This window comes from Bubalus kerabau, chromosome 1 (genome assembly GCF_029407905.1).
Source record: "Bubalus kerabau isolate K-KA32 ecotype Philippines breed swamp buffalo chromosome 1, PCC_UOA_SB_1v2, whole genome shotgun sequence".
Classification (NCBI taxonomy): Eukaryota; Metazoa; Chordata; class Mammalia; order Artiodactyla; family Bovidae; genus Bubalus; species Bubalus kerabau.
The window spans coordinates 65,380,279-65,405,168 of record NC_073624.1 but is presented as its reverse complement, the minus strand read 5'-3'; the positions used below and the strand labels follow the sequence as shown (position 1 = coordinate 65,405,168).

General features: G+C 56.6%; 2 protein-coding genes across 5 annotated transcripts; one reads left to right on the top strand and one right to left on the bottom strand.

Moving 5' to 3' along the window:
- The first annotated feature begins 3,025 nt into the window (after positions 1-3,025).
- On the top strand, positions 3,026-24,726 carry ANKRD52 (ankyrin repeat domain 52). Of its 4 annotated transcripts, XM_055577833.1 has the most exons (29): positions 3,026-3,419; positions 3,730-3,813; positions 4,268-4,346; positions 4,539-4,609; positions 5,654-5,854; positions 6,361-6,448; positions 6,564-6,706; positions 7,008-7,220; positions 7,472-7,550; positions 7,805-7,919; positions 8,028-8,110; positions 8,217-8,334; positions 8,563-8,631; positions 8,829-8,969; positions 9,050-9,130; positions 10,242-10,353; positions 10,559-10,630; positions 10,879-11,080; positions 11,328-11,415; positions 11,492-11,609; positions 12,298-12,517; positions 12,733-12,820; positions 12,929-13,012; positions 13,116-13,261; positions 13,479-13,561; positions 13,762-13,844; positions 14,044-14,135; positions 14,542-14,696; positions 24,600-24,726. In XM_055577833.1, exons 1-29 carry the CDS (start codon positions 3,393-3,395, stop codon positions 24,678-24,680), a joined length of 3,216 nt encoding a protein of 1,071 aa, XP_055433808.1. In that variant the 5' UTR covers positions 3,026-3,392; the 3' UTR covers positions 24,681-24,726. The 4 variants fall into 4 exon arrangements, with proteins under 4 accessions (XP_055433808.1, XP_055433811.1, XP_055433803.1 ...); XM_055577836.1 differs by lacking the exons at positions 14,542-14,696; positions 24,600-24,726 and adding an exon at positions 14,220-14,509 and having other exon boundaries at positions 3,027-3,419; XM_055577828.1 differs by lacking the exon at positions 24,600-24,726 and having other exon boundaries at positions 3,028-3,419; positions 14,542-20,151.
- On the bottom strand, positions 20,131-24,420 carry SLC39A5 (solute carrier family 39 member 5). Its single transcript, XM_055577851.1, has 10 exons — positions 23,963-24,420; positions 23,576-23,759; positions 22,608-22,770; positions 22,256-22,425; positions 21,916-22,056; positions 21,444-21,540; positions 21,191-21,361; positions 20,930-21,010; positions 20,614-20,804; positions 20,131-20,372 (listed from the first exon to the last, which is right to left on the bottom strand). Exons 1-10 carry the CDS (start codon positions 24,244-24,246, stop codon positions 20,229-20,231), a joined length of 1,626 nt encoding a protein of 541 aa, XP_055433826.1. The 5' UTR covers positions 24,247-24,420; the 3' UTR covers positions 20,131-20,228.
- Positions 24,727-24,890: the final 164 nt, after the last annotated feature.

Genomic DNA, 24,890 nt, shown 5'->3' with positions numbered 1-24,890 from the left:
CACAATATGTTCTTCCAGTTTGAAGATGGTCATGGGGAGCCATTCTCAAAAGGGTATGTGATCTTGAGGGACAAATTTATTTACTCTTTCCAACCCCACTCTCTTGTCCACCCCCTCTGACTAAGGGCTTACACATGTGAGACAGCTGTGTAGAGTGGCGGGTAAGGATCTGGTCAGATAAAAGACAAATTAACTGGGATACATAACTAAACTGTGACCTCATTAACACTATGCCTTAACTGAGTTAACTGCTACAGAATCCCCAAGGAGGTATAACAGGCCTGCCAAGCCAATTTGCTTGCTGTCCCCCCTACTAATTAGGTAATTATTGCCATTTAAACTCTTCCTAGTTCATCCCTTGTACTTGAAACAACCAGTTTCCTTCCATTTCCCTGTCATTCTACATCAATAACTTCCTTCAAGTACTGACTAAACACATCTCCTCCAGGAAGACCCTCTTGACTGAATCCATCTCTCAACATTATTGTGAACACATAATGCCACATAAAGTAGCTTGAATTCTATATTCTCTAATTGTTTCATGTTCATGTATATGTTTTTCTAACTTGTAAACACAAAAATAGACACTGTTACTTAAAAAAAAAAAACAACCTACTATTACATATATTTTTCTGTTTTTTTGGCAGCACCTCAAGGCTTGTGGGATCTTAGTTCTCGCCCTTGGTAGTAAAAGCATGGAGTTCCAACCACTGCCCACCAGGGAAATCCTGAAACCATTACTTCTCAATTTCTACCTCCAAACCAGTTAGTATAGGGCTGAATTCAATGGTGAAGCCTCAGCAAACGTTTGTTAGAATGAAAATCAAGGCTTAAAGACAGGCAGGCATCTGCTTAGTTATCCAAATATGAATACAGTAGTGTACTCCAGAGGGAGAAGGCAATGGTACCCCACTCCAGTACTCTTGCCTGGAAAATCCCATGGATGGAGGAGCCTGGTAGGCTGCAGTCTGCGGGCTAAGAGTCGGACAGGACTGAGCAACTTCACTTTCATTCATTGGATAAGGAAATGGCAACCCACTCCAGTGTTCTTGCCCAGAGAATCTCAGGGACAGTGGAGCCTGGTGGGCTGCCATCTATGGGGTCGCACAGAGTCAGACACTACTGAAGCGACTTAGCAGCAGTAGTAGCATCAGTGTACTCCAGAAGGACAGTTTGCGTAAGAGGACTTTAGGACCACTTCCGGCCTCCTTATCCCCACGCCTTGCATCTCCTTGAGCCCTGGAAGTAACTGTGTTACCTACATCATATCCTTTTTTCCCTATTGGGAAATCCTCTTTCTGTGCTCTGAATAATATTAAAAATAACTCTTCTAGCCCTTCCTCCTCCTTCCAGCTGCCCAGAGGACCTGGCTGGCGTAAACTCCCTTGTTCACTTCCACTCAGGAGCCAGAACCAGGCACGTGACCCCAGTTCAACCTCTGACTCCAACTCCTCAGGTTACCAAAAGCTATTCTGGGCAATGGAGGCCATGTAGTCCCCTCCTCCCCATCCTCTGGGCCATAGCTTAGCCCTTCCTGGAAGGTCTGTCAAAGCTAATAGATAAGTCAACATGTCCCAACACCCCTATCCATCAGATTCCAAGCTACCTTCAGTTTCTACTTCTTCAGCCTCATCTTCATCATCATCAAGCATTAAGTGTCTGTTCCTATATACTTCTCTCCTTGAGCATCCTTTTTTCATAGAAAAGAAAACCAATATATAGTCCAATGTTGGAAGACTCTGGCTAAGAAGGAGCTTAAAATCCCTTCTGAAACACTGGATTCCTGTATGTCAAAGATGTAAGGTGAAATAAAACAATAAAGATGTGCAATTTAAACTTGATTGTGACTGCAATATAGAGAATATAGCCTGTATTTTATAACAACTATAAATGAAGTATAACCTTAAAAATGTGAATCACTATGTTGTACATCTGCAACATATAATATTGTGCATCAACTATATCTCAATTTGTAAAAGTGGAAAAAAAAAAAACCCCGCCTGAAACAACAACCTGATTGTGACAGTGTAAACTAAGTATAGAAGTGTTAAAGAGACCTGTCAAAACTAAAAGAAACTGTTAACCAGGGAAGACTTCCTGGAAGAGGTAAGTTTTCAGTAAAACTGTGAATTTTGTTTTCAAAATGGTAAAAATTTAAAAAAATTAAAGGTATATACTGATAGGTAAATTTCTCCCTCACTCCTTATTCCCTGTTCCCCAGTTTTTCTCTCCAAGAAAAACCACTGGCACTTGTGTATTTTTCAAGGGATCAAGATAATGAAAGTGATGAGGGTCAGAGATTGTCGGAAGGCAAAGGAGGGCTTTTATGCCTCTGTCTTGACAGGGTGGGCAACGCGCTATGCTTCTTTTTTCTAAATGTGTTCCTCAGATTGCATATATTGAGTTGCTGAGCTCTGCACAGGACACTGAATCATCTTTTATAAATTGTATATAAATTCTTCAATATCTACTTTTCTTCTCTCTTTTTGACTTTTTGGGAAGTCAACCTCCATCTAGATCTTGCCTGATTAGCCTGGTCTCTCCAGTGGAGAAGTACCTCGACCCTTTTTTGGGGAGAAACTGACGAGTCTTTTAAAATGTAGCCACCCTACCACCTTAACCTAGCAATAAAGTAGGCAATGGAAAAGCCCCCTTCTGTTGGGCTTGGAGTCCTTCAGTTGCCAGCTAGCTATCTTATCCTCTCTGTGGGGTTTTTATGCAGCTAAGAATCCTTGAGGGTTTTTTTCCCCCCGCTCCTCTGCAGTTTGGGCACTTTTGCTCTTTGCTTTCTACCCAACTCTTGTCACCGCCAGCGGAGATACGCGCCTTCCCTGCCTCTGGGACTATTGTCATATATAACCCCCAGATCTCCATGCCCTGCTTCCCCAAGTCAGTGGGGAATGTTGAGTTGTGTGATCGCGGACCGGAGGCGTTCGCTCAGAGGAGGCATTGTAGGCTGAGTGAGATCTGGCCCGCCATTTGGTCCTCAGTTTGGAAGGCAACGCAGGAGGGCCGAGGCCCGAATTGCCGCTAGGATTTTATGGAGCATCCCCCGTGGGCTTCAGACTGGAGCTAAGAGCCCGGCGCGGCCGGCCTGAGGAGCTGGGGAACCAGGGCGCGAGGTGGGGGGGGGTGCCCAGACCGCTGGGACCGCTGGGGAAGGGCGGAGGGCGACGCGGCCTGGGGCAGCCTGCGCGGCAATCGCCCTGCGGCCGGGCCCCCGACGGCCGCCAGGGAGCGCTGCGGGCTCCCGCTCGCCCGCCCCCCGGTAGGCGGGGCTGCGCTCTCCCCGCAGCCGCCGCCGCAGCCGCCGCCTGGGCCGCCCCGTGTCCCCGGTGGAGCCGCCGCCGCCGCCGCCGGGAGCTCGATGCGGACGGAGCCCGGGCAGGGCCATGGGGATCCTCAGCATCACGGACCAGGTCAGCCCTCCTGCCCTCGCTCGCTTCCTCCTTCCAGGGCCCGACGCCGCCGCCACGCGAGCCCGGGGATGTGCGGCCTAGGCTGGGCCCGAGCCCGGGGCTCCCGCCCCGCCCCACGCCACGCTCCCCTCAACCGAGCCGGTGTCCTTGGGGGCCTGGCGACCGGCGGAGACACCGTGGAAGCCCCCTGCAGCCAGGACCCCAGAGCGAAGCCCCTCCGGCATCGCCCCCCCATCTCAAACCCGGTGTCCCCCGCCCCCCTCCCCGGTTCCGCTCCGGCCCGCTCCCTGAACGCCGGTTCTCCCTGCAGCCGCCCCTGGTCCAGGCCATCTTTAGCCGAGATGTGGAGGAAGTGCGTTCCCTCCTCTCGCAGAAGGAGAACATCAATGTGCTGGTGAGTTGAGATCAGGGAGGATGGCGAACCGGTAATCTGGGCCCTGGCGTTCAGGACCCCTCCCCACGCGTGGGGCGGCTCCGTGTCTGTTCGGCTCGCGGGAGGCCGCAGCTCTTTCCACCCTGGGATGGGCGACTGCTGTACATTGGGGATGAAGAGCAGGGCAGGCTTGGAGCACAGACCAGTAGGGCTGAGGATGCCCAGAAACGGTGTTCTCTTCTGAACCATCCGTGTCTGCAGCGCCCCCACCCCTCCTGGAAGAAGGAGGTTGCTTCGCTGCCGGTGGCCCCGACCCCCTGACTCCACCCTCCTAGGTCCTGGCTTTGACCTAGGATTGGGGTTTAAGGGGCCACAGAACCTGTGCGAAGAGGTTGTGGGGAAAGGCCTGGAGCACTAAGACTTGGGGTCCTGGGTAGTTCACCCCCATAGCCGCTCCTCTTCTCTGCCTTACCAGGACCAAGAGAGGCGAACCCCACTGCATGCTGCTGCCTACGTAGGCGATGTCCCCATCCTCCAGTTGCTACTGATGTCAGGTGAAAGTGGGGAGCTGGAAGGTGTGGTGCCCAGGGAGGGACCTGAGGGAGGAGCCTATTTGTTGTATCCAAGGATGGTCCAGCTGGGTCCAGGCGAGGTTCTGTCTCCATCTAGATTTCCTGGCCTGATTCTGGCTTTTCTTCCCCACCTGCTCTCCAACTCCCACCAAAAGAATGTATTGCGTCCCACAGGTGCTAATGTCAACGCTAAGGACACACTGTGGCTGACCCCTCTTCATCGTGCTGCTGCCTCCCGAAATGAGGTACTGGCCTCCCCGCTCCTTTCTCCCTTCCGAAGGGGATGAGTTGGTTAAAGGAGGATGACAAGGGTTGGAGAGCCTTAGTCCGCTGCCCCACAGGTTATGGTCTACCCCCAGGTTGGGAGGAGACCAGACCTTGGCCCCTCCCTCCTACCCCTGGAACTGGCTGGTAAGGGGGGGTGGGGGCTGAGTGTTGCCAGCTGATGTGACGTCAGGGGAGAGCTTAACACTGGGCTGGCAGACTGCAGGGGGCCCTGCTGCCAGGCCTTAGTGACTCATCCCTCCCAGGGGGGCCACCTTGGAGTCTGACCCCGCTCTGGGCACTAAGATTTCTTTCCTTGTGCTTGAGGGATGGGGGTTGGGAGGGAGTGGTTTGTGACATCCCTGGCCCTTAGGTAGCCTGGAAGTTGACACCGCAAGGATCAAACATACCTCATCAGTTGGGCCCTTCAACCCTGAAGAGTGGGAAAAGATGACCTTCCTCTTGGCTTGGCAGTCACTTCCCCTGGCTCCAGCCACTAGGGAATGGGAATGGGGTGGGTGGTGAACAGGAGGGGTATTTTAGCTCCTCTCCTAGAGGAGCCAGTATCTGCTTACCTAGGTAATGGAGATGATTTTGATGTCTATGGAAGGATAGAAGCGGGTATTCAGGGCATTAATGTAGTGGGAGCATTTATCTTTCCTAAAAGTGGTGGGAGGTCAGGAGCCTCTGTGTGGGGATCTGCTCGGTAGTGGCTGTATATGTGGGTGAAGATTTTCAGGGTATGGGTTGGAAAACGATACCAGGTGACTTGAGGAAGAGTTCTGTGTTTTCCTCAGCAAGTTAGGGAAGATTTTAAGCTCAAAGAAAATCCAGAAGATGGAAAGTGGGTATTGAAAAGCTCACTGTGTTGGAAAAATGCGAGTAACTCTGTGCTGGGGTAGTGGGGAGAGGAGGACATGTGTTCTGTGCTGACCGGTTCTCCCCTCCATCTCCTGTTGGTTTACCTCCTGCTCCCCCCCACCCCCACCCCCCCGTCTTCTCTTTTATCCTCCACCCCTCCACAGAAGGTGCTGGGACTGCTGCTGGCACATTCAGCAGATGTGAATGCCCGGGACAAGCTGTGGCAGACACCATTGCACGTGGCTGCTGCCAACCGGGCCACCAAGTGTGCTGAGGCTCTGGCACCCTTACTGAGTAGCCTCAACGTGGCCGACAGGAGCGGGCGCAGTGCCCTGCACCATGCAGTGCATAGTGGGCATCTGGAGGTGAGGACCACTCCAGGCCATGCCCAGCTTTCTACCTTTTTCCTTCCCTTCCCGCTCCCCTTCCCCTGCTTCCAGGCTATTAGGCCTGGGGAACAGCAGCCCAGATGATTATATAAATACTTGGGCTCAAGCATCAAATGAAGGGTTGGGTTAGAGGGGAATTCTTGACTTGGACCTCAAGAGGGTGGTAAAACCTCTGAAGCTGCATGAAAAATGTTTGCCTGCGTGCCTTTTTCTGAAGGGAGAGTCCATGTCCTTCAGCACATTTAGAAGACTTCGAAAGAGTTCAAAAACCACCAGATCACCTGAAGAGACTCTCTTGAGTTTACCTCAGTATTTCCACATCTATCTGGGTTCTCCTTAGTGCCTGCTTTCTCCATTACCCCTAGTTCTCTGTTCTGCCCAAGAACAGAAACACTGGGCTGCCTCAGCCTTTTCAGGTGCTCTTAGGTACACTGAAGACAGGAAGCTGGCTCTGAATAGGTGTCTTTGCTGTCCTGCTATAGACGGTGAACCTGCTCCTTAATAAGGGAGCCAGCTTGAACGTTTGTGACAAAAAGGAGCGGCAGCCTCTGCACTGGGCAGCTTTTCTAGGTGAGAGGAGAATCGGGATGAGCAGGATTTGGGGTTCCTCGGGCAGGGATGTAGGGTTGCAGCCTTTGGAGGTGCTCACCCTCCATGTCCTTGAGAGCATGCACTCCCTTCTCAGGGCATTTGGAGGTCCTGAAACTGCTGGTGGCACGGGGCGCAGACCTCGGCTGCAAGGACCGCAAGGGCTATGGGCTGCTCCATACAGCTGCTGCCAGTGGCCAGATTGAAGTGGTGAAGTACCTGCTCCGGATGGGGGCTGAGGTCAGGGTGCAGAGCATGGCGGGGGTTCAGGGTGAGGCCAGGGAGCTGGAGTTCAGAATCTCTTCAGGAGATGGGAGGGTGCTGGGGTTCCTGGTATGGTTTGGGGAGTTGGGGGGATGTGGTGAGAGGATCTGAATAATGCTTGTCTTAAGCAGAAGTGCCTTCAGTCTCTGGGTTGGGAACCTTAGGAGTCTGAGGCCATTGTTGGATTTCTGGGACTCTTTAGGCTATCTCTGCCAGCTTCCACTTTGTTTAAACTGATACCTCCCTTATCCCCTGACCCTCACCCCTGGAAATCCAGATTGATGAGCCCAACGCTTTTGGAAACACAGCTTTGCACATCGCCTGCTACCTGGGCCAGGATGCTGTGGCTATCGAGTTGGTGAATGCAGGAGCCAATGTCAACCAGCCGAACGACAAGGGCTTCACGCCGCTGCACGTGGCTGCAGTCTCCACCAATGGCGCGCTGTGCTTGGAGCTGCTGGTCAATAACGGGGCGGATGTCAACTACCAGGTGCCTGAAGGGAAGAGTCTGGGACTAGGGGGAGAGGACCCTGGCTCGGGGTGCTGACCGTATCTGCCCCTCTGGATAATTCTCTGGGGAGTCATCTGCTTGTGTCCTGAATTGACCAGACCTTCCCAGGAGAAAGTGGGTTGAGAAGATGTCCCTATGGTCGCCCTATCTTCAAAGATGTGTCCTTTGGAAAGGGGACTAGGGCACGCTCCATGCTTTGCACTAGGGGAAAAAATGCTGTGTTTCCACAGAGCAAAGAAGGGAAGAGTCCTCTGCACATGGCTGCCATTCACGGCCGTTTCACCCGCTCCCAGATCCTCATCCAGAACGGTATGGACTTGGGAGGCTTTGTGACCTCTTCTCTTCACTCCTCAGAGAACTCATCTCTAGAGACCCCTCTTCTTCCTTCTACCTCCCACCCCATCTTCAGTCAGGACAGGCACCTGGCGCTCTGGAGCAAGGCGCTTGTGGAAATGGCCCTGCTCCGCCTGCCCAGCCCCGCTCAGACGGTGGCTCACTAATTAGTGGGAGTGGCCTGAAGCCTAAGGGTTAGTTCAGTGTGTGCATGCGCTGCCCTCTTTCAGGCAGCGAGATTGATTGCGCCGACAAATTTGGGAACACGCCACTGCACGTGGCCGCTCGCTACGGACACGAGCTGCTCATCAGCACCCTCATGACCAATGGCGCGGATACCGCCCGGTGAGTGCAGAGACCCCCGGCCCCACTTCTAGGCTGCCTCAGACCCCAGGCTGGTGGTGGGGCTGCAGCTGGTCCCCCCTGAGGACTGAGTCCCTCTCCTTCTTGCAGGCGCGGCATCCACGACATGTTTCCCCTGCACTTAGCTGTTCTCTTTGGATTCTCTGACTGTTGTCGTAAGCTTCTTTCCTCAGGTATGAGCTGACTGGTTTGGGAGTGGGAAGGAGGGCAGGAGAGCAGGGGCCATGTCCTGCCCCGGCCCATGCCCTCAGGTGGGACCTGCGGCTTCTGGCCCCTCAGGTCAGCTGTACAGCATCGTATCCTCACTCAGCAACGAGCACGTGCTTTCAGCTGGGTTCGACATCAACACACCTGACAACCTTGGCCGTACCTGTCTTCATGCTGCTGCTTCCGGAGGGTGAGTTCTCATCCCCCTCTCTCTCCCCCAGGCCTAGCGAAGGAGTCTGGGCAGCAGTCTGGACCCTTCCTTCTCTCCTGCCCAGAGCTCCCCACCTCTCGCAGTGAGAACAGTGGCAGCAGAAAGGGCTGTCCAGTTCTGTCCCCCCTCAGCCTCTCCCTGGGGAGAAGCCCGTGGCTTCTCCTTGAAGCGCTTTCTCTCATTAACCCGTACCCTCCTTCCTTTCAGGAATGTTGAATGTCTTAACTTGCTGTTGAGCAGTGGAGCTGACTTGAGGAGGAGAGACAAATTTGGAAGGTGTGTTAATGTGCAGGAGTGTATATATACAGAGAGGGCGCCCAGTCAGAGACAAGTGATGGAGGAAGTGATGGAGGCAGGGTGGGGAGTTGGAGACTAAGGGAGGAGAATATTACAAAGCAGCTTATGGCTGTACCTCTGGTTGCATTTGGACCTGCCCTTGATTCTTTTCTCCACCCTCCTCCGCTTCTCCCCAGGACCCCACTGCACTATGCAGCCGCCAACGGCAGCTACCAGTGCGCCGTCACGCTGGTGACTGCCGGGGCCGGCGTCAACGAGGCTGACTGTAAAGGCTGCTCTCCCCTCCACTATGCTGCCGCCTCCGACACCTACAGGAGGTGAGGCGCCCTCTTGGTTCTTCTCAGCCCCACTCTCCTCCCTGAGCACCCTACCAGACTTCCTCACTCTCCTCCACCAGGGCAGAGCCCCACTCACCTTCCAGCCATGATGCTGAAGAGGATGAGCCCCTGAAGGAGTCCCGCAGGAAGGAGGCCTTCTTGTGAGTAGCAGAGAAGACCCCTGGGCTGCACCTCCCCAGCAGTGCAGATTCCCGTCCTGTTATTCTCCACCACTGTCTGCTGCTGCCTTGCACCCTGAGTTTAATCCTGGACCAAGCACCGTGGGTACAGGCAGAAGTGGGAGAGATACTTCCTTCAAGAAATGGATGGTCTTCTTGAGAGGATCAGAAAAGCTAAACACAAATTCATTTATTCCTCAAGCATTAAATGAGTATTTACTTAATAGGTACACCAAGTACTGTTCTAGGTGGTAAGGATAAAAGATGAATTACCCTGAGATTCTTATTCTTGGGGTAATACCCCAAGATTATACCTTCTAGTGTAAGATGTTAATAATAGAGGAAATTGGATGACGAATATATGGGAACTCTATTATCCTTGTAATTTTTCTTTATGACTCCTTTAAAGGGTTTATTTATCTAACAACAACAACAAAAAGATATTTAAAATCTGGGAGGCCTAATTTGTAACTGTGACTTCTGGCAAGTAACTTAATCTCTCTGGGCCTCAGTTTCCTCAGACACAGTAGGGATAAGAACAGTATCTACCTCAAAGGATCATTGTGAGGATTAAGTGATTTACTACACATTTACTACACAAAACGGTGTTTGACGCGTTGTAAATGTTAAATGCAATATTACTGTTACTACTAGTAGAGTTGCTACTGATCTGTGAGAGTGGTGCCAGGGAGGAGGCACCTGTCGGGAAGGCTGGGGAGGGCCTCCCACAGAAGAGGGTGCTGGGAGTGAGTGTGAGACGAGCAGGCCTTTTCCCGATGGGCTAGGAAGAGAGGGCAGGGTCAGTGTGCCTGGAGGTGGGGAAGAGTGTGTCAATCAGCAGGTTGGTAACTGTGGTTGTGCTCCAGGGTCTCTAGGAGCACATTCAAAGGGTCGAGGAGCTAGAGTGGTTCAGGGCAGACCTGGAGGTGGTGGGTCTGGGTCAAACGGGCTGGAGTTAGCCTCCTAAGAGTGAGGGGTGAGCGTGGACCAGCTCAGCCTGGAGGGGCTCCTTTGCCCTATCCTCTGCTCTTCCCAAACTGTACCTTCCCTGGCTAGGCCTGTCCCTTCCTCACCATCTGCTCCTGTCCCCCAGCTGTTTGGAATTCTTACTGGATAACGGTGCAGACCCCTCCCTGCGGGACAGGCAGGGCTACACAGCTGTGCACTATGCAGCCGCCTATGGCAATAGACAGAACCTCGAACTGGTACGTGTGGGACCTGGTGTGGGGAATGGGAGCAGGGCAGGGCCCAGCACGCAGTCTGCTTCTGTGTCTGGATTCTCAGGCCAAGGGGTGGTTGAATCCAGTGTGGTCTCTAGATCCAGGGACTTCGGGGATTGCTGTGGGTGGAGTCAAGGGTGATGTCTTGGGAATACCAGAACCTCAGCACCTCCTGTTCTGTCCATTGCAGCTCTTAGAAATGTCCTTTAACTGCCTGGAGGATGTAGAGAGCACCATTCCAGTCAGCCCTTTGCACTTAGCTGTGAGTCCCAGGTCTTTTCCTCTTGCCTTCCCTGTCCCCACCCGCCCCAGGCCGGCTCACAGGTACCAGCACGTGTGAATCCGTCCTTGCTTCTGCCTTCTCGTGGGGATGTGGCAAGCAGGCAGTGGTCTGAGAGGGGCCCAAGGAGCTCACGGGGAGGCCTGCTGCCCAGAGTCTCCCCGTGGGCCCCAAGAGCAGAGTGGGGCCATGTCTGGAGCTTTATCCATGGATTTCCCACACCCCTCCAGGCCTACAACGGTCACTGTGAAGCCCTGAAGACACTGGCTGAGACGCTGGTGAACCTGGACGTGAGGGACCACAAGGGCCGGACCGCGCTCTTCCTGGCCACTGAGCGAGGCTCTACTGAGTGTGTGGAGGTGCTAACGGCCCATGGCGCCTCTGCCCTCATCAAGGAGCGCAAACGCAAGTGGACACCCCTGCATGCTGCTGGTAAGGGTGCCCTTTGGGCTGCTTCCTCCCCTTGCCACCCCAGGCCTCCTCTGGGACTGGTCCCCAGCTCCCTCCAGAACCCTGAAGGGACTGGGGTTGAGATAGGGTAGGGCAAGGAGGATACAAACCTCAAGTCCTGACTCTTCCCCAAGACTTCTCCCTACCCCGTGTCCTCCCATGACCTCCACCCTCCACCTGGTCTTCTTCCCCGACCATGCCTGACACTGAAGGCCCCCTCTTCACCTAGCTGCCTCTGGCCACACTGATTCCCTGCACTTGCTGATCGACAGTGGGGAACGCGCTGACATCACGGATGTCATGGATGCCTATGGACAGTGAGTGTGGGCTGGGGGTGGGGTGCAGGGTTCCCAGCCCTGCCAGGCCCTCACCCTTTCCCCGCCCCCTCGGTAGAACCCCACTGATGCTGGCCATCATGAATGGCCACGTGGACTGCGTACATCTGCTGCTAGAGAAAGGATCCACGGCTGACGCTGCTGACCTCCGGGGCCGCACCGCCCTCCACCGCGGGGTGAGTGGGCTTCAGGGTGGGGTTGCTCACAGAAGGGCTCGGACACAGGAGCGCACAGTAGGATATCAGATTGTCTAGTAGGTGGGCTGGAGTCTTAGTGGGCCTTAGGCAGTTCATCTTCCTGATTACCTTGCTCTGTGATCCTGTGTAGTCACCTGCTCACCGCCCAGACTCTGCCCAGGGTCCCCAGCTGGCCCTCTCCTGTTTGATAATGATGCCACTTGCCCAGTCCTTCTCCACCATCACCTGCCCTAAAGCTGTCTCCTCCTTATCCCATGGGGTTGTTTGACTCCTTAGTCTCCCGCTGCAGAGGGCCAACGTTAACTCTCACTATCCTGCTTGTCTGATGGCATAGAATCAGGGAAGGAGATGCCAATCCTTAATACTTAGAATTATTAGAAAAGACCCTGATGCTGGGAAAGATTGAGGGCAGGAGGAGAAGGGGGCAACAGAGGATGAGATGATTGGGTGGTGTCACTAACCCAATGGACCTGAGTTTGAAGATAGTGAGATACTGAAGGACAGGGAAGCCTGGCATGCTGCAGTCCACAGGGTCACAGAGAGTGGGACATGACTTAGCGACTAAACAATACTTAGAATCATTGTTGCAAAGACAAGGATTGGAGCCCGGGAAGCGATTCTTACTCCTGGGCCAGCCTCAGGACTGACACCCCCACGTCACCTGCAGGCAGTGACTGGCTGTGAGGACTGCCTGGCTGCCCTGCTGGACCACGACGCATTTGTGCTATGCCGAGACTTCAAGGGCCGCACACCCATTCACCTGGCCTCAGCCTGTGGCCACACCGCAGTGCTGCGGACCCTGCTGCAGGCCGCCCTGTCCACAGACCCCCTGGATACCGGGGTGGATTACAGCGGATACTCGCCCATGCACTGGGCCTCCTACACTGGTGTGGCTCTGGGGCCTTTGTGGGGACAGCTGAGATGGGGGTGGAGGGGTGTGGGGGAGGGCAGACAAGGACTCGTGGGTTGCTCCAGATCTGGAAGTAGAATGGGGTGTCAAGAGATGGGAGCAAAAAAAAAAAAAGAGAGAGATGGGACAGACCAATGAAAGGGGTCGTGGTGTTATTTCTCTCCATCACCACTCTTCCCTCCTCGTCCTCAGGACACGAAGATTGTCTGGAGTTGTTACTTGAACACAGCCCGTTTTCATATCTGGAAGGAAACCCCTTCACTCCTTTGCACTGTGCAGTGTAAGTCCCTTCCTCAGCCCCAGCCCCACCCAAGGGTCTGTGATGTGGGCATAGAACAGACCGTCTGTTTCCCCGTGCCCCTCCTGCTGACCCTTCCTCTTCCCCCAGTATTAATAACCAGGACAGCACCACAGAGATGCTGCTGGGAGCTCTGGGTGCCAAGATTGTGAACAGCCGAGATGCCAAAGGACGGTGAGTGGCAGGAGCCTTGGGAGACGCCTCTGCTGCCCCTGGCTTCCTCTCTGCTCAGAAGAAAGGGTCTCCCGGTTCACTCTGCCCTGACCCCTCCCCACAGGACCCCTCTTCACGCCGCTGCCTTCGCGGACAACGTCTCCGGGCTCCGGATGCTGCTGCAGCACCAAGCCGAGGTGAACGCCACGGACCACACTGGCCGCACCGCGCTCATGACGGCGGCTGAGAACGGGCAGACTGCAGCTGTGGGTGTGTAGGGGCCCCATGTGGATGGGAGGTACTCCCCCTGGGTTTTCATGAGATGAGTCAGCCCTGCCGGTGGGGGTTAGGAGGCAGGAGGCTTGTCTTTGGATGTTTCACCCTCTGCAGAGGGGATGCAAAACATGTGCAGACAAGAGCGGGCAGAGCCAGACTGGCCCAGCTCTGGAAGGGAACATCACCCCTCTCTGCCTCCCTTCCCTTGTAGAATTTCTGCTGTATCGAGGGAAGGCAGACCTTACTGTGCTAGATGAGAACAAGAACACTGCCCTCCACTTGGCCTGTAGCAAGGTACCATCTGCGGTGCTGGTGGGGGTCTCTGTATGGGGCAGGGCCTGATGAAAGACCTGGGTCTGGTGAGAGGGCTCAGGGGAAGTCAGGATTGTCCTGTCTGCCTGGTGGGACAGCTTTGTGTACCCCTGCCACCCTCCTCAGCTCCCATGGTCAGGCTTCCACTTCTCCAGCCCTCACTCTCTGCCCCCCTCCCTCAGGGCCATGAGAAGTGTGCCCTCATGATCCTGGCAGAAACCCAAGACCTTGGCCTTATCAATGCTACCAACAGCGCGCTGCAGATGTGAGTGCCTGGGGTAGGGGGCTCTTGGCTGAGGGGTGGGGGCTGGGGAGGTGGAAAGGAGGCTGCTGCCCATTCCAGGGTCTCTAGCTCTCTGGAACTCACAGTATTCGCCCGGCAGTGTGGCTGCTCTGGCTGAGGGTGGAAAGGCAGCTTGCCACCCCCTTGACTTCACACTCCCCTTTTCTTCCTTTCTTCCAAGGCCACTACACATTGCTGCCCGGAATGGCCTAGCCTCTGTGGTGCAGGCCCTGCTGAGTCGTGGGGCCACCGTGCTGGCTGTGGATGAAGAAGGTGGGTGGGGTCTGGGGTCAGGGACGTTCTTCAGGAGGTGACTTCTTAACCTGGCTGGTTAATAAACTGGATTTTTTTCCCAAGGGAACTCTTCAGAGCAGGGACCCAACACCGATACGCTAGAGTCTCTGAGGGGAGTCTGACGGAACTAGGTGGAGCCTGCAGGGTCCTCAGGACGACCTCCCGCACACCTCAGCCTCCTGTCCCCCAGGCTCTGCTCTTTGCCCCTCACTTGGACAGCCTGCCTGTCAGCCTCCCAGGGCCCTTATAGCCCCTGATTGTGACCCTGTGGGGTGCTTGCCTGCCTCAACTCCCCTCTACAGAGAAGAGCACTCAGGGCCCGGGGCGGGTGGAGGGGGCCCGGGAATACAGGACTCTGGGCTCAGTTCTCCCCTTTGCCCCGCAGGTCACACCCCAGCATTGGCCTGCGCCCCCAACAAAGATGTGGCAGACTGTCTGGCCTTGATCCTTTCCACCATGAAGCCTTTCCCACCCAAGGACGCTGTCAGTCCTTTCAGCTTCAGCCTGCTCAAGAACTGCGGCATCGCGGCAGCCAAGACGGTGGGTGGCTGCGGTGCCCTGCCCCACGGGGCCTCCTGCCCCTACAGCCAGGAGCGGCATGGCGCCATTGGGTTAGATGGCTGCTACTCCGAGTAGCCCCCTCCAGTGTCCCTCCCCCTGCCGGTGGCTTGATATCTTATTCTATTTATTTAGAAAAAGTCTATACATTTAGGGCACTTTAAAGGAGAACACGACTGGGTTGGGGGGGGGTGGAGTGGGGAAAAAGCACTGGGGAGCAGCTGCTCACCCCTTTGCCACACCATCCTGGCCTGGCAGGGGTCTGGGACCAACAGGGAGCACCCCAGGCCCTTAGTACCCCCAGGGCAACCCCTTCTGCCAAGTGTCCCAAAATGATTGCTTGCTGCCTGGCGCCCTCTCTTCTGTCCGCTCTCTCAGTTCCCCTTCTGCTGCCAGCTGCCCCTTACTCTTCCTTCTGACTCGCCCCAGTTCCCTTCCCCTTGCCCCTGCCAGGCAGATCTCCGCCTCCTCTTCCATACCCATCACTGCCTCCCTGCTCGGCCGGCCCCTCCATCCCCGCAGCAGTGAGAAGCCTTAATTTCTGGTACTGTGTGAGCACTCTGGGGGTGTCCCCCTCCCCCTTCAGGGGCAGCTAGCGGACGAGGGGGGAGGGTATTTAGCACTGGGGCCTGGAGCTTTTCCCCTTCTTCTGTATCTCATCACCCCTAAAGTTCAAATGCAAAACACTTGAAGCAGCAACTACTGTACCTGGGCCCCAATCCTGCACTCTCCCGGCTCCTCGTATGCAAATCAAGGGCTGGCATTGCCCCCACAGCCTGCCCCTCCCCTCCTCCCGCCCCTTCCTGGCCTGGCCTCCTAACCACGCACTTTAACACCCACCCCCCACCCCGCTTCTTTCTTTTAACTTCTTTTGGGAGGGTGGAGCCTGTGGCCATTCCCTCTCTGGCTCTCCCCTCCCTTGACTTTGAGGCTTGTCATGAATTTTTAAGTAAGCATTTTATCCTTTAGGGGAAGAAACAAATTAATTTCCTGTCCATTTCAAAACCACAGCCCTAGTCTGTCCTCTGTGTTTCAGGCATGTGTTTGCATGTGTGTGGAGGGAGAGACTGTTCTTCCTCCTGTGTCCCCCAGTCCCACAGTTGCTCTCTGCCCTGACCCCACCCCACCTGCTGCCGCCTTCTGTGATGTCCAAGAGTACCCACTGCCCCCAGGCACTCCTGATCTGAAGCCAAAGATGGAGGGGCAGGGCAGACTAGGGACCGTGGCTGCTCGGGGGCCCAGGCGTCTCCTCCAGTGAGAGGAGGAAGGTCTGCGTCTACTGGGGCTTGGTTTCTGCCTTCCCAGCAGCTGGGAGAGAAGGGATCAAGCTAAGGGCTGCGCTGAGATTTCCTGACGTTGCACCCTATAAGCCAAACTGGGCTGGAGTGAGGAGGGGGCAGTTTTCTCTCTAAATGTAGCATTGAATTTGGCCCTGGTCCCTTCAGACGCCCTGTCCATCCATCTCCTAGCTCAGCCTCCTGGACAGTGGGACCCGCTTCCTTAGCCCAGCGTTCCCTTCCTTACACTCAATACCTCAGCCAGGGGCCAAGACACATAACTTGAATAGAGGTCCTGCCCTCCCCCGACCCCAGTGCATCCTCGCCCAGTCTGGCTGCCATCAGTATTGTCCCTGGAGGACTGGACAGGCTTCGTTTACACAGTACAGGGCCTCCCCCCGGGGTGGGGTGGGGGAGTCCCCTCCGTCTCCTTCCCCCACCCGTGCTTGCTTTATTCACAATCTTTTACACCCTTTTCAGTTGTGTCCCCCACAAGTCTGGCCACCCTTGCCTGGGGTGGGCTGAGGGGAGAGTAGGGACATCCCAGGGACTCCCCGCTCCCTCGCAGACACCCTTCACCATACCTCATTCTGGTTTCCCGAAGCCTGGGGTGTTCATCCCAGTCCTTACTCTTTTTGTCTGGCTCCCTTTCCCTCCCACCCCCCTCTGTGTGTCTTGCTTCCCCCAACCCTCAGTTCCTAAACCATTTCAAAGCTTCCAAATGACCATTATTGGTGAGAAGGAGTGTGCAGCTTTTAGTTTTAATCTTTATTTTCAAAGCCAAAGGGCCTTGCAATGCCCCTCTTGCCCACCTCCCTGCGCACCCTGTCCTCCCCTAGACGACAATCAACGTGACCTCTCTTAAGGGCTGCAGCCCCCCACCCTGCTCCCGTCCTGCTGGTTCTGCAGAGCTTGCCCCTGACTTCACTTCTCTCTCCTCCTTCCTGTTCCGCCCCCCCCCCCTTATTTTGGTGCTGGGAATTAGGTGGCGGGGGGGCAGGGGGCGCAGGGAGATGGGTCCTCTGGAGAAGACTCTTGGGATTGCAGTCGTGTTCTCCTTCATCAGTGTCTGGTGACGACAGGAAGACGCGAGTGTTTGTCAGGAGCCCCGTGGTTTTGCTAGATGAGATTTCTGGTGACTGCCCGGTCCCTGCCGTGCCTTTGGCACAGCATCAGCAGTGCTGGGGCAGGCCATGGAGCATCCTCTGTTCTCCTCGTGTGGCTGTGAGGAGGCCGGGAGGCCGGGCAGCCTCCTCCCTTATGCCAAAGGAAATCCCACACCCCACCCCGGGCTCCCCAGCCCCTAGTGTCTTTTGAAGCATTTTGACCATTCTCATGGCCACTGCATATTTATTTTAATGTTAAGTTTTTGATTTTTGTTTTAAACCTCTTTGACTTAAACGGGTGCGGAGAAATCAACCAGGCAGAATGCCCCCCCCAATCTTAAGGAGGTAGGGCGGGGAGGAATCGTCTCCTTCCCTTCGCCCTCCCTCTCCCTGTCCCCCTCTCCCCACCGCAGCTCTAAAGCACTTGCTTCAAGTAATAAGCACTTTTGAGAAAAGGCCTATTTTAAGTGAGGACCCTGGGAGCCGCCCCAGGTCCCAGCAAAGGGGACAGAGCGAGGGCTACGTAGGAGACAGGGAAACAGATGTGTGAATCAGAGGGCGAGATGGAAAGAGCCAGTTTTTAGTTTCTGATTTTTGGGGAGATGTTTCTGATTGGGCGGTGGCTTGGTAGGGTTGTGTACTATCCTTCAGAAAAACAAATGGCACAAACTGTGGGTCCCTGGATGGACCAACAGACCCGGGTCACTGCCACTGTCCAGCCGAGACTGATGGGCCACCTCCCCCGCCCCGTGGCCCCCTGAGCCATAGGACTGCTGAAAACCACTGAATGTACAGCCCAGGTTGGGGTGGGGAGCAGCCCCTGGGGGAGGGGGCTTCTCCTTTCGTTTGGTGCTGTGGGGGGTGGGAGAGATGAGACGGAGGGACTGCCACCCCACTTCGACATGTGTTCCTTGGGGTGGAGGGGCTGAGGAGGGCCTGCCTCCCTCTCCAACCCCAGCCATGGCCCCTCTTCCTTCCTCACCCCTATCCGTTTTGACTGTAAGTCCAGCTCACCTTTGCCTTCAATATGTAACCAAAGGAAAACTCAATACTGTTTCCACCGCTGTCTGCCCACCCGAGCACCTTCTTACTCCCCGGACCTAGGAGGGGAGAAGAGGCAGGGTGGGGCAGGAGGTGTGGGGCCAGAGTGAATGGTTCTGCAGCTGTGTGCCCCCTCAAACCTCCCTTGGGGGTCTTGGGAGGGGGCGTTGGGGCCAGACTGGAGGCACTGGGAGCAGGCACGCTCGGGATCTTATGTATGTGAGTGTGACTTGGTCTGAGTGGCTCCGGGGACTGTGCTCCGGAGGGTGGCCCCTTCCTCCTTCCCTCTCTGCCATTTCTCACCCTCTCCCCACACCCAGTGTTCATCCCCCACCTCCCCTTCCTGCCGCAAAGGAAAATAGCCTTACAGACCCTAGCCCAGAACCCTTCCTCTCGGGGCAAACCAGTACGGGGCCCCAACCCACCTAGTTTGAACCCTACCTTTGAAGGAGGGATAAGGAGTAAAGCAGCCCCTTCCCATCTAATTGTGGCTCCAGCCCTCAGCCTTGACCCAGATCGGGCAAGAGCTGAGGGGAGGGATCTTTGAGGACCAAGCCCAGTGGTCTGGGAAGAGGGAGGTAGAGAGGGAAGGGTCTGACTTGGGGACCCCCTCCTCCCGACCCAACCCCTAGAGAAGCGACCAAATCCCAGAGATGGGAGGAAGCTGGGGTGGGGAGGGTCTGCTCTATGAATTACTTGAAGGTACTGACTGAGGCTGCTGTTGCCCACTTGGGTGTGAGGGGGACACTGTCACTGCGTTTGGGAGGGCCGAGGGTGGCGGGGTTGAGAGGGTCTGCCCTGGGCCCTCGCTCACTCCCACCAGGCCCTTTCCCTGGGGAGCCTGGCTTCGCCCCTCCCACCTCCATCCCTCACTCTGGGCACCCTCTCCAATTGCACTAAAGTAGCTGTGTGCCAGTCTTACCCCACACCAGGGCGGGGTCTCTGCTTCCAGTCCTTTCTCCCCCACCCCGCCTCTGCTCCTGTCCCAGACAATCTCCTTGTTCCTCTGTATTCCTGGGTAGCTCAGCTTTGTGTGTGTGTGTTTTGGGGGGTGGGGTGGGTTCTGGCTGGAGTGGGTTTGCTAGGGGTTTGGGAAGGGCTAGGGGAAAGATGGCAGATGAAATCTCCTGCCCCCTTCCTCAACTCCCGGCCACATAAGCCTGGGAGGGAGGGTGCCTACTCTCGCTGCCGCGTGTCTTGCAGATGTGCCAAAATGGGGGTGGGTGGGGGGGAGGGTGCCTGGCAGAGCAGCCCCCAGGGTGGCTCTCTCAAAGCAATACAGTTCCTCCTGCCTGGGGGACGGCAAGACAGGGGAGAGGGTTGGGTTGGGGACCTGGGGGTTCCCTGTGTATAGCTGTGTATATTCAGGGGTGTTCTCCGTCTGGTACCCGCTGTGGGCGTCTCTGTGTGTGTGAACCTCCCCTTCCCCGTGCCCTGCATGACCTGTGATGCTGCAGACACCACCATCCTGTGTGCAGGGGTGTGTTGGGGGCACCGAGGGGCACGCCCCATGTCCTGTTGCGCCCGCCGCCCTGTGACCCATGTACTCGGTTGTAGGAAGTAAAGAGAACTGAGCACAATTCACTGGATTCTAGTTGAATCTTTCTCTAAGCAATGTTCCCCGCCTGCCCTTCTCCCTGTCCTGGATTCACCTGTGGTGCTAGCATTGGGGTCGGGGGTGGGGGGCGGGGTGTTAAATGCTGGTGGGCAGCAATAAAGGGCAGCCCTGCCCGGATGCCTGCATCCCCAGGGTGCTGAGGGCAGCAGGGAGAAGTGGGGACCTTGGTGCATCGTTCTGACCCAACCCGCCCCTTCCTCTCTGGGCTGAAGCACAAAGCTCTCCCCCGCAGACCAGACCCAGGCGTCCTGCACCCTCCAGGCCCTCCCTCCCCCTGCCTGCTTTGAGCCCTCCTCCTGCCACATCCCCGTTTTCTATGCTGTTTTGGTGCAAGTACAACTGTCGTAGTCATGGCTTGGGGATGGGTTCTGTTTATTAAAATCCTATTGATCCTACTGGCCCTGTGTCCCGCCTCCATTCCTCTGGCCGGGGGGAAGGCAGGGCAGCCTGGATGCCTTTCCACCAGCCCCCCTCAGTCATCAGAGACAAGGGGCCACAACTGCTCCTCCAGCAGGGCTATGGTGAGCATGAGGGCACCCCCCAGCAGCAGCCCCAACCCCTGCAGCAGCACGTGGAGTGGGGGGAGAGGCTCAGGAGGACGAAGCAGGGCTGGGAGCTGAAAGGAAAGAACATCAGGGGGTCAGAAAAGCCCCCTGCTTCCCCCCCCCTCCCCACCCCTGCCAACCCTGTGCCAGCTCTTCCACGCTTCCGTATCTCAGATGCTGGTGAGCCAGTGGTTCCCCCCAACCCCGACCCTGCCACCCTTCTGGTGGCTCCCAGTGGAGGCAGAGGGGCTGAGACTCCCCTCTCCACACCTGCCCGCTTCCCTTGGTTTCTCTGCACCCCCCACCCCTCACCATGTCCACGAGGGCCACATAGAGGAAGACCCCAGCAGTGACCCCAAACACCCAGGGAGTGAGGGGGACAGGGCCCAGGCTGAGCCCCACCCCCAGGGCTGCGCCCCCCAGCCCCAGGACTCCAGACACCAGGCTCAGCAGGAGCAGCTGCCGGAAGGGCAGCCCAGCCTGGAGCAGCATGGCGAAGTCACCTGTGCAGAGAGGGGACAGGGCAGCAGGGAGTTAAGCCCGGGACACCCCTCACCCATGTCACCCCCCAGCCTCCACGTTCCACCGCTTTCTAGAGTCAACCTCACTCCACTCCGGCCATTCCTACCCAGTTCGTGGGGCAGCTCGTGGCAGAAAACTGCTACAGTGGTGCTGAGGCCACTGGAGAAGCCATCAGAGAAGGCAGCCCCTGGGTGGGCAAGATGGGAGGTGGGCAGTCTGGAAGAGGGGTCTTCCCAGAGGCAGTAGCACAGGGGCCCAGAGCTCCACGCCCCCCCGCCCTTCCTGGTAGCCCTCTCCCAGCCCCACCCAGTAACTAGAGGCCCACCCTCTCCCTGACCTCCCACCCTCCATCCCCTTTCCCACACACCTATGGCCAGCCCATCAGTGAGGTTGTGCAGACCGTCTCCCAGGAGGACCATCCATGTGATGTTGGTGCCACCACCACCCTTGTACCCGTGACTGTGGCCTTGGTGCCCAGGAGGGGCTGGGACTGCTGGGGGCTGGCTGTCCTGCTCCCTTGGGCTCTGAGCCCCTGGCTCTGCAGGAAGAAGGACAAGAGCCATGTTGGCGGCTGCAAGTGAGCTGGGAGCCAGGGCCCGCTCCTCATGTTCTCTGGTCACCTGGAGCTGCCTGCAGTGGCTGAAGGGCCACCCCACCGCCATCCTCCAGGTCCAGGTTTGGAGTTCTGAGGTCCTTTCTTTTCTGCCCGCAGCATCTCTGAAACGGGAGGGCATCCTTCCTGATGGAGGAAGCAGCAGAGCCAGGGGGCAGGGAGAGCCCGGGCTGCCGGCTGCGAAAATGACAGTGGTTCCGCCTCTGGTACTTGGGGATGTTCCCTGGCCTCTGCTCTCTTCCCAGGTTGGCACCCCTCTGTTTCTCGTTGCCCCAAACTCAGGAGAGGAGCCCGTTTGGCCGGAAGTCCTGGGTCTGTGCCGAGGAGCCCAAACCCGCTCCCTGCTGGCCATCAGGCCCCGCACAGTCAGGCAGACGTCAGAGCCAGGAGCGCTCGGCCCCTCACCTCCTGGCTCCAGTGGCCAGTTCTCGGCTAGGACTCTGGGCTCGGCAGGAAGAGGACATCAGGGTGTCACTCACTGGCTTGCGCCCTCGACGCCGCAAGAGCCCTAGCACATTCTCCAGGATGAAGAGCAGGAAGAGACCTCCAAGCACCGAAAGTCCTGGGCCCAGGTCCTCCTCTGGCTGCCCGCCAGCTCCAGCGTACTGCCCTCCTTGTGCCTGATGGAGAGGTGGTCAAGGGCAAACTCCAAAAGCCCCCCGCGCCCGACAACACCCCTCTCCTGAGGTGGCAGAGAGGGCTGGCAAGCCTTCACCCACACTCCCTACCAGAAGGCAAATGTGGGCTGAGGCTGGGGTGGAGAGAGGATGTCCTGTGACTGTGGACACGGGCAGGGGGCAGGGAAGGGGCTTCACGTACGTGCGGCAGCAGGTGCAGCAGCGCATCCCCACAAAGAGTGCCCACAGCCACGGCCCCCAGGAAGCCCAGCAGGGGCCGCAGCAGACGAGGTCCCAGGAGCCGCAGCAGCAGCAGGGAGAGGGGCGCAGGCAGGCTGAGCAGCAGGACTGCCAGGGTGCTATGAATCAGGGCTGCACAAATCAGGGGCTGGAGTCAGGCGGAGCTGGAGGGACACCTTAAAGGTGGGATGGGGCAGAGAAATGCTGCAAGGGGAGGCAGGACCCCGGTGAAATGAACCCCCTTCCTTGGCTTGAGACCCACTTCCCCCAGCATTCATGTGCCGCACCCCCAACTCCCGCTCTCACCCACTGACCAGATAGTAGATCCCCTGAGGGGGTCGGAGCTGGGGCCCGGATGCAGACACGGCTGTCAATCTGATAAAGCAGGGCTGGACACAGCAGAGCAAACTGACGAGGAGTGAGAGGAGCAGCAGGGCTCAAGCCAAAATTGACCAGCAGCTGGGAGCCATTCAGACACTAGGGAGGTAGAGTTGGAGGTTAGGCACCAGGGAATTGCTGAGACCTGTGACTCAGATCTTGAATGTCGGCCCTTGCATTGCATGAACTCCTGGGTCTCTTCCAGGGTCCCCTTCACTCACATTGCCAGGTGCATCAGGGACTCAGGACAGTTATAATCAGCATTTAATTATCAGTAAATATTCAAACCAAAGCTAATAATTCAATTCAGTGCAAATTGGGTGCTAGTGAGCAATGCCACCATCTCCCTCCCTCCGGAGCTCTGGTGTCTCATTAATTTGGTGATGATGGTCAGATAACTAGAGCCCTCCCTTCCAGAATCTTAGAAGGGAGAAGAACCCTAAAATGCCATGCAAACCTCCTCTCAACAGCCCTGACACTTAATCCACCAGCCTTGGATCGAGTGCTTCCCGTAATGGGGCACTCAGCCTCACCAGGTCTGTTTCAGGGCTGGGTTTGGCTGCCCTCCGGTGTACATGGAACATGTTCACTGACTTTCTAGATAATGATAGCCATCTACCCGCTGCAGGCCTCCTCTCCAGGTAACCAGCCCCAGATCCCACCCTGGGCTGCTTCTCTGGATTCTCTGCTTTGCCAAGTGTGGCCCCTAAACCCAGTCTTAGAGCTCGGGCCATGGGTTTACCTACTGTGAGCACAGGGGAACATATTTCTCTACTGGAATAATGTACCCTAAGATCACACCTGGATTTTTTTTTAAGTAGCCATTTTAAATTACTGAGTCTTCAAACATTTCAGACATCTAAATCCCATGGCTCCTATCCCCTCGAGAGATCATCAGACTCACATCCTCATTCAGATGGTCAGCCAGTGAATGGTCCAGCAGCAGAAGCCTGTGAAAGAGGCCCAGGCCCGAGGGGCCTGGCCCGTGGGGTGGTCCTGGGGCCTCTGTCTCCGCCAGGTCACCCCACCCCGAGGGGTCCAGAGGCAGCCCTGTCCAGACATCCACACTCAGCTCGGGATCCTGTGGCCTAGAGTGGATGGGATGGCAAGTGAGGCTCCCTGTGTTCTCTTACAAAGGGGCCTTGAAAGGATACAACAAATCAGGGTCTGAAAAATGTGTAATTCCAGGAATCTGATGTTAGGAAGGCAGAGCTAGGCAGCCAGAGGAGACTTTTCTCAGTAGGGAAGAGCTGGGGTGTGACACTTCAGGTTGGGGGAGATGGGTTAGTACCTGTGTGTGGAATTGTCTCCCGCTGGGGGTGCACCCCGACCAGCAGGAGGCCCATGGTGTCCCAGGCGAAGGGCCTGAACTCGGCCTAGTCCCAGGCTGTGGAGGAGCCTGGCTAGGCCCCCTGCGGTCAGCGTCCCATTCTCCCCATACAGACCAAACAGCTGGGCGAGGTAATGGTTCTGTTCCTGCTCAGCAGGGCCCAGGTAGGGGGCTGAGCCCTCCACCTGGCCCAAGGCCACCCACACACACAGGCCAGCCAGCAGATGACTCATTGGGGGCCCCATCACTGGGGGGACAGGCTTAGAGGCTCTGGTTCTGGCTTCTATTCCCCCTGGTGGAACATCCTGAGGACTGTGCCCTGGAAGAACAAGGAGGAAGGGGCTGGGGCTCCTGCCATGAGCCTGCACTCCTCATACCACCCCCCAAGCCCATACAGCAGCAGCCCCACTTGCTCACCCTTCCTCCACTTTGCCTCCTGAGCAGCCTCTTGTTTACCAGTTTCTAGAGCAAGCACTTTTCCTGACTCAGAACAATCCCTTCACCTGATCCAGAGCCGCCCAGCCCCTGTCCCTCCCATGTCCCCCAGAGCCCAACCCTCAACCTCACCCCACCTCTCTTATACTCACTCAATCCCCAGGACCTCACCCCCACTGGCAGTGTGAGAGCCGTCACCTCAGGTCCCCATGAGGCCTGGCTGTGGGCACTGAGAGGTTCCTGACTTACGGAGGGGAGCCAGGCTCAGTCTCTAGCTGCCCAGGTAAGTTGAAGGCCACGTCAGATAGAAAGCCAGGATGGCCAAGCCCCCGCCCCTAGCCCACCTGCCTGGGGGTGGGGCCAAGGGAGGTGCCGGAGTGGGAAGACTCACATCAGAGGAGTTAATGGTTCACTGGTCTCTGGGGTGGGGGTCAAAGGTCAGTCTCGGCTGGGC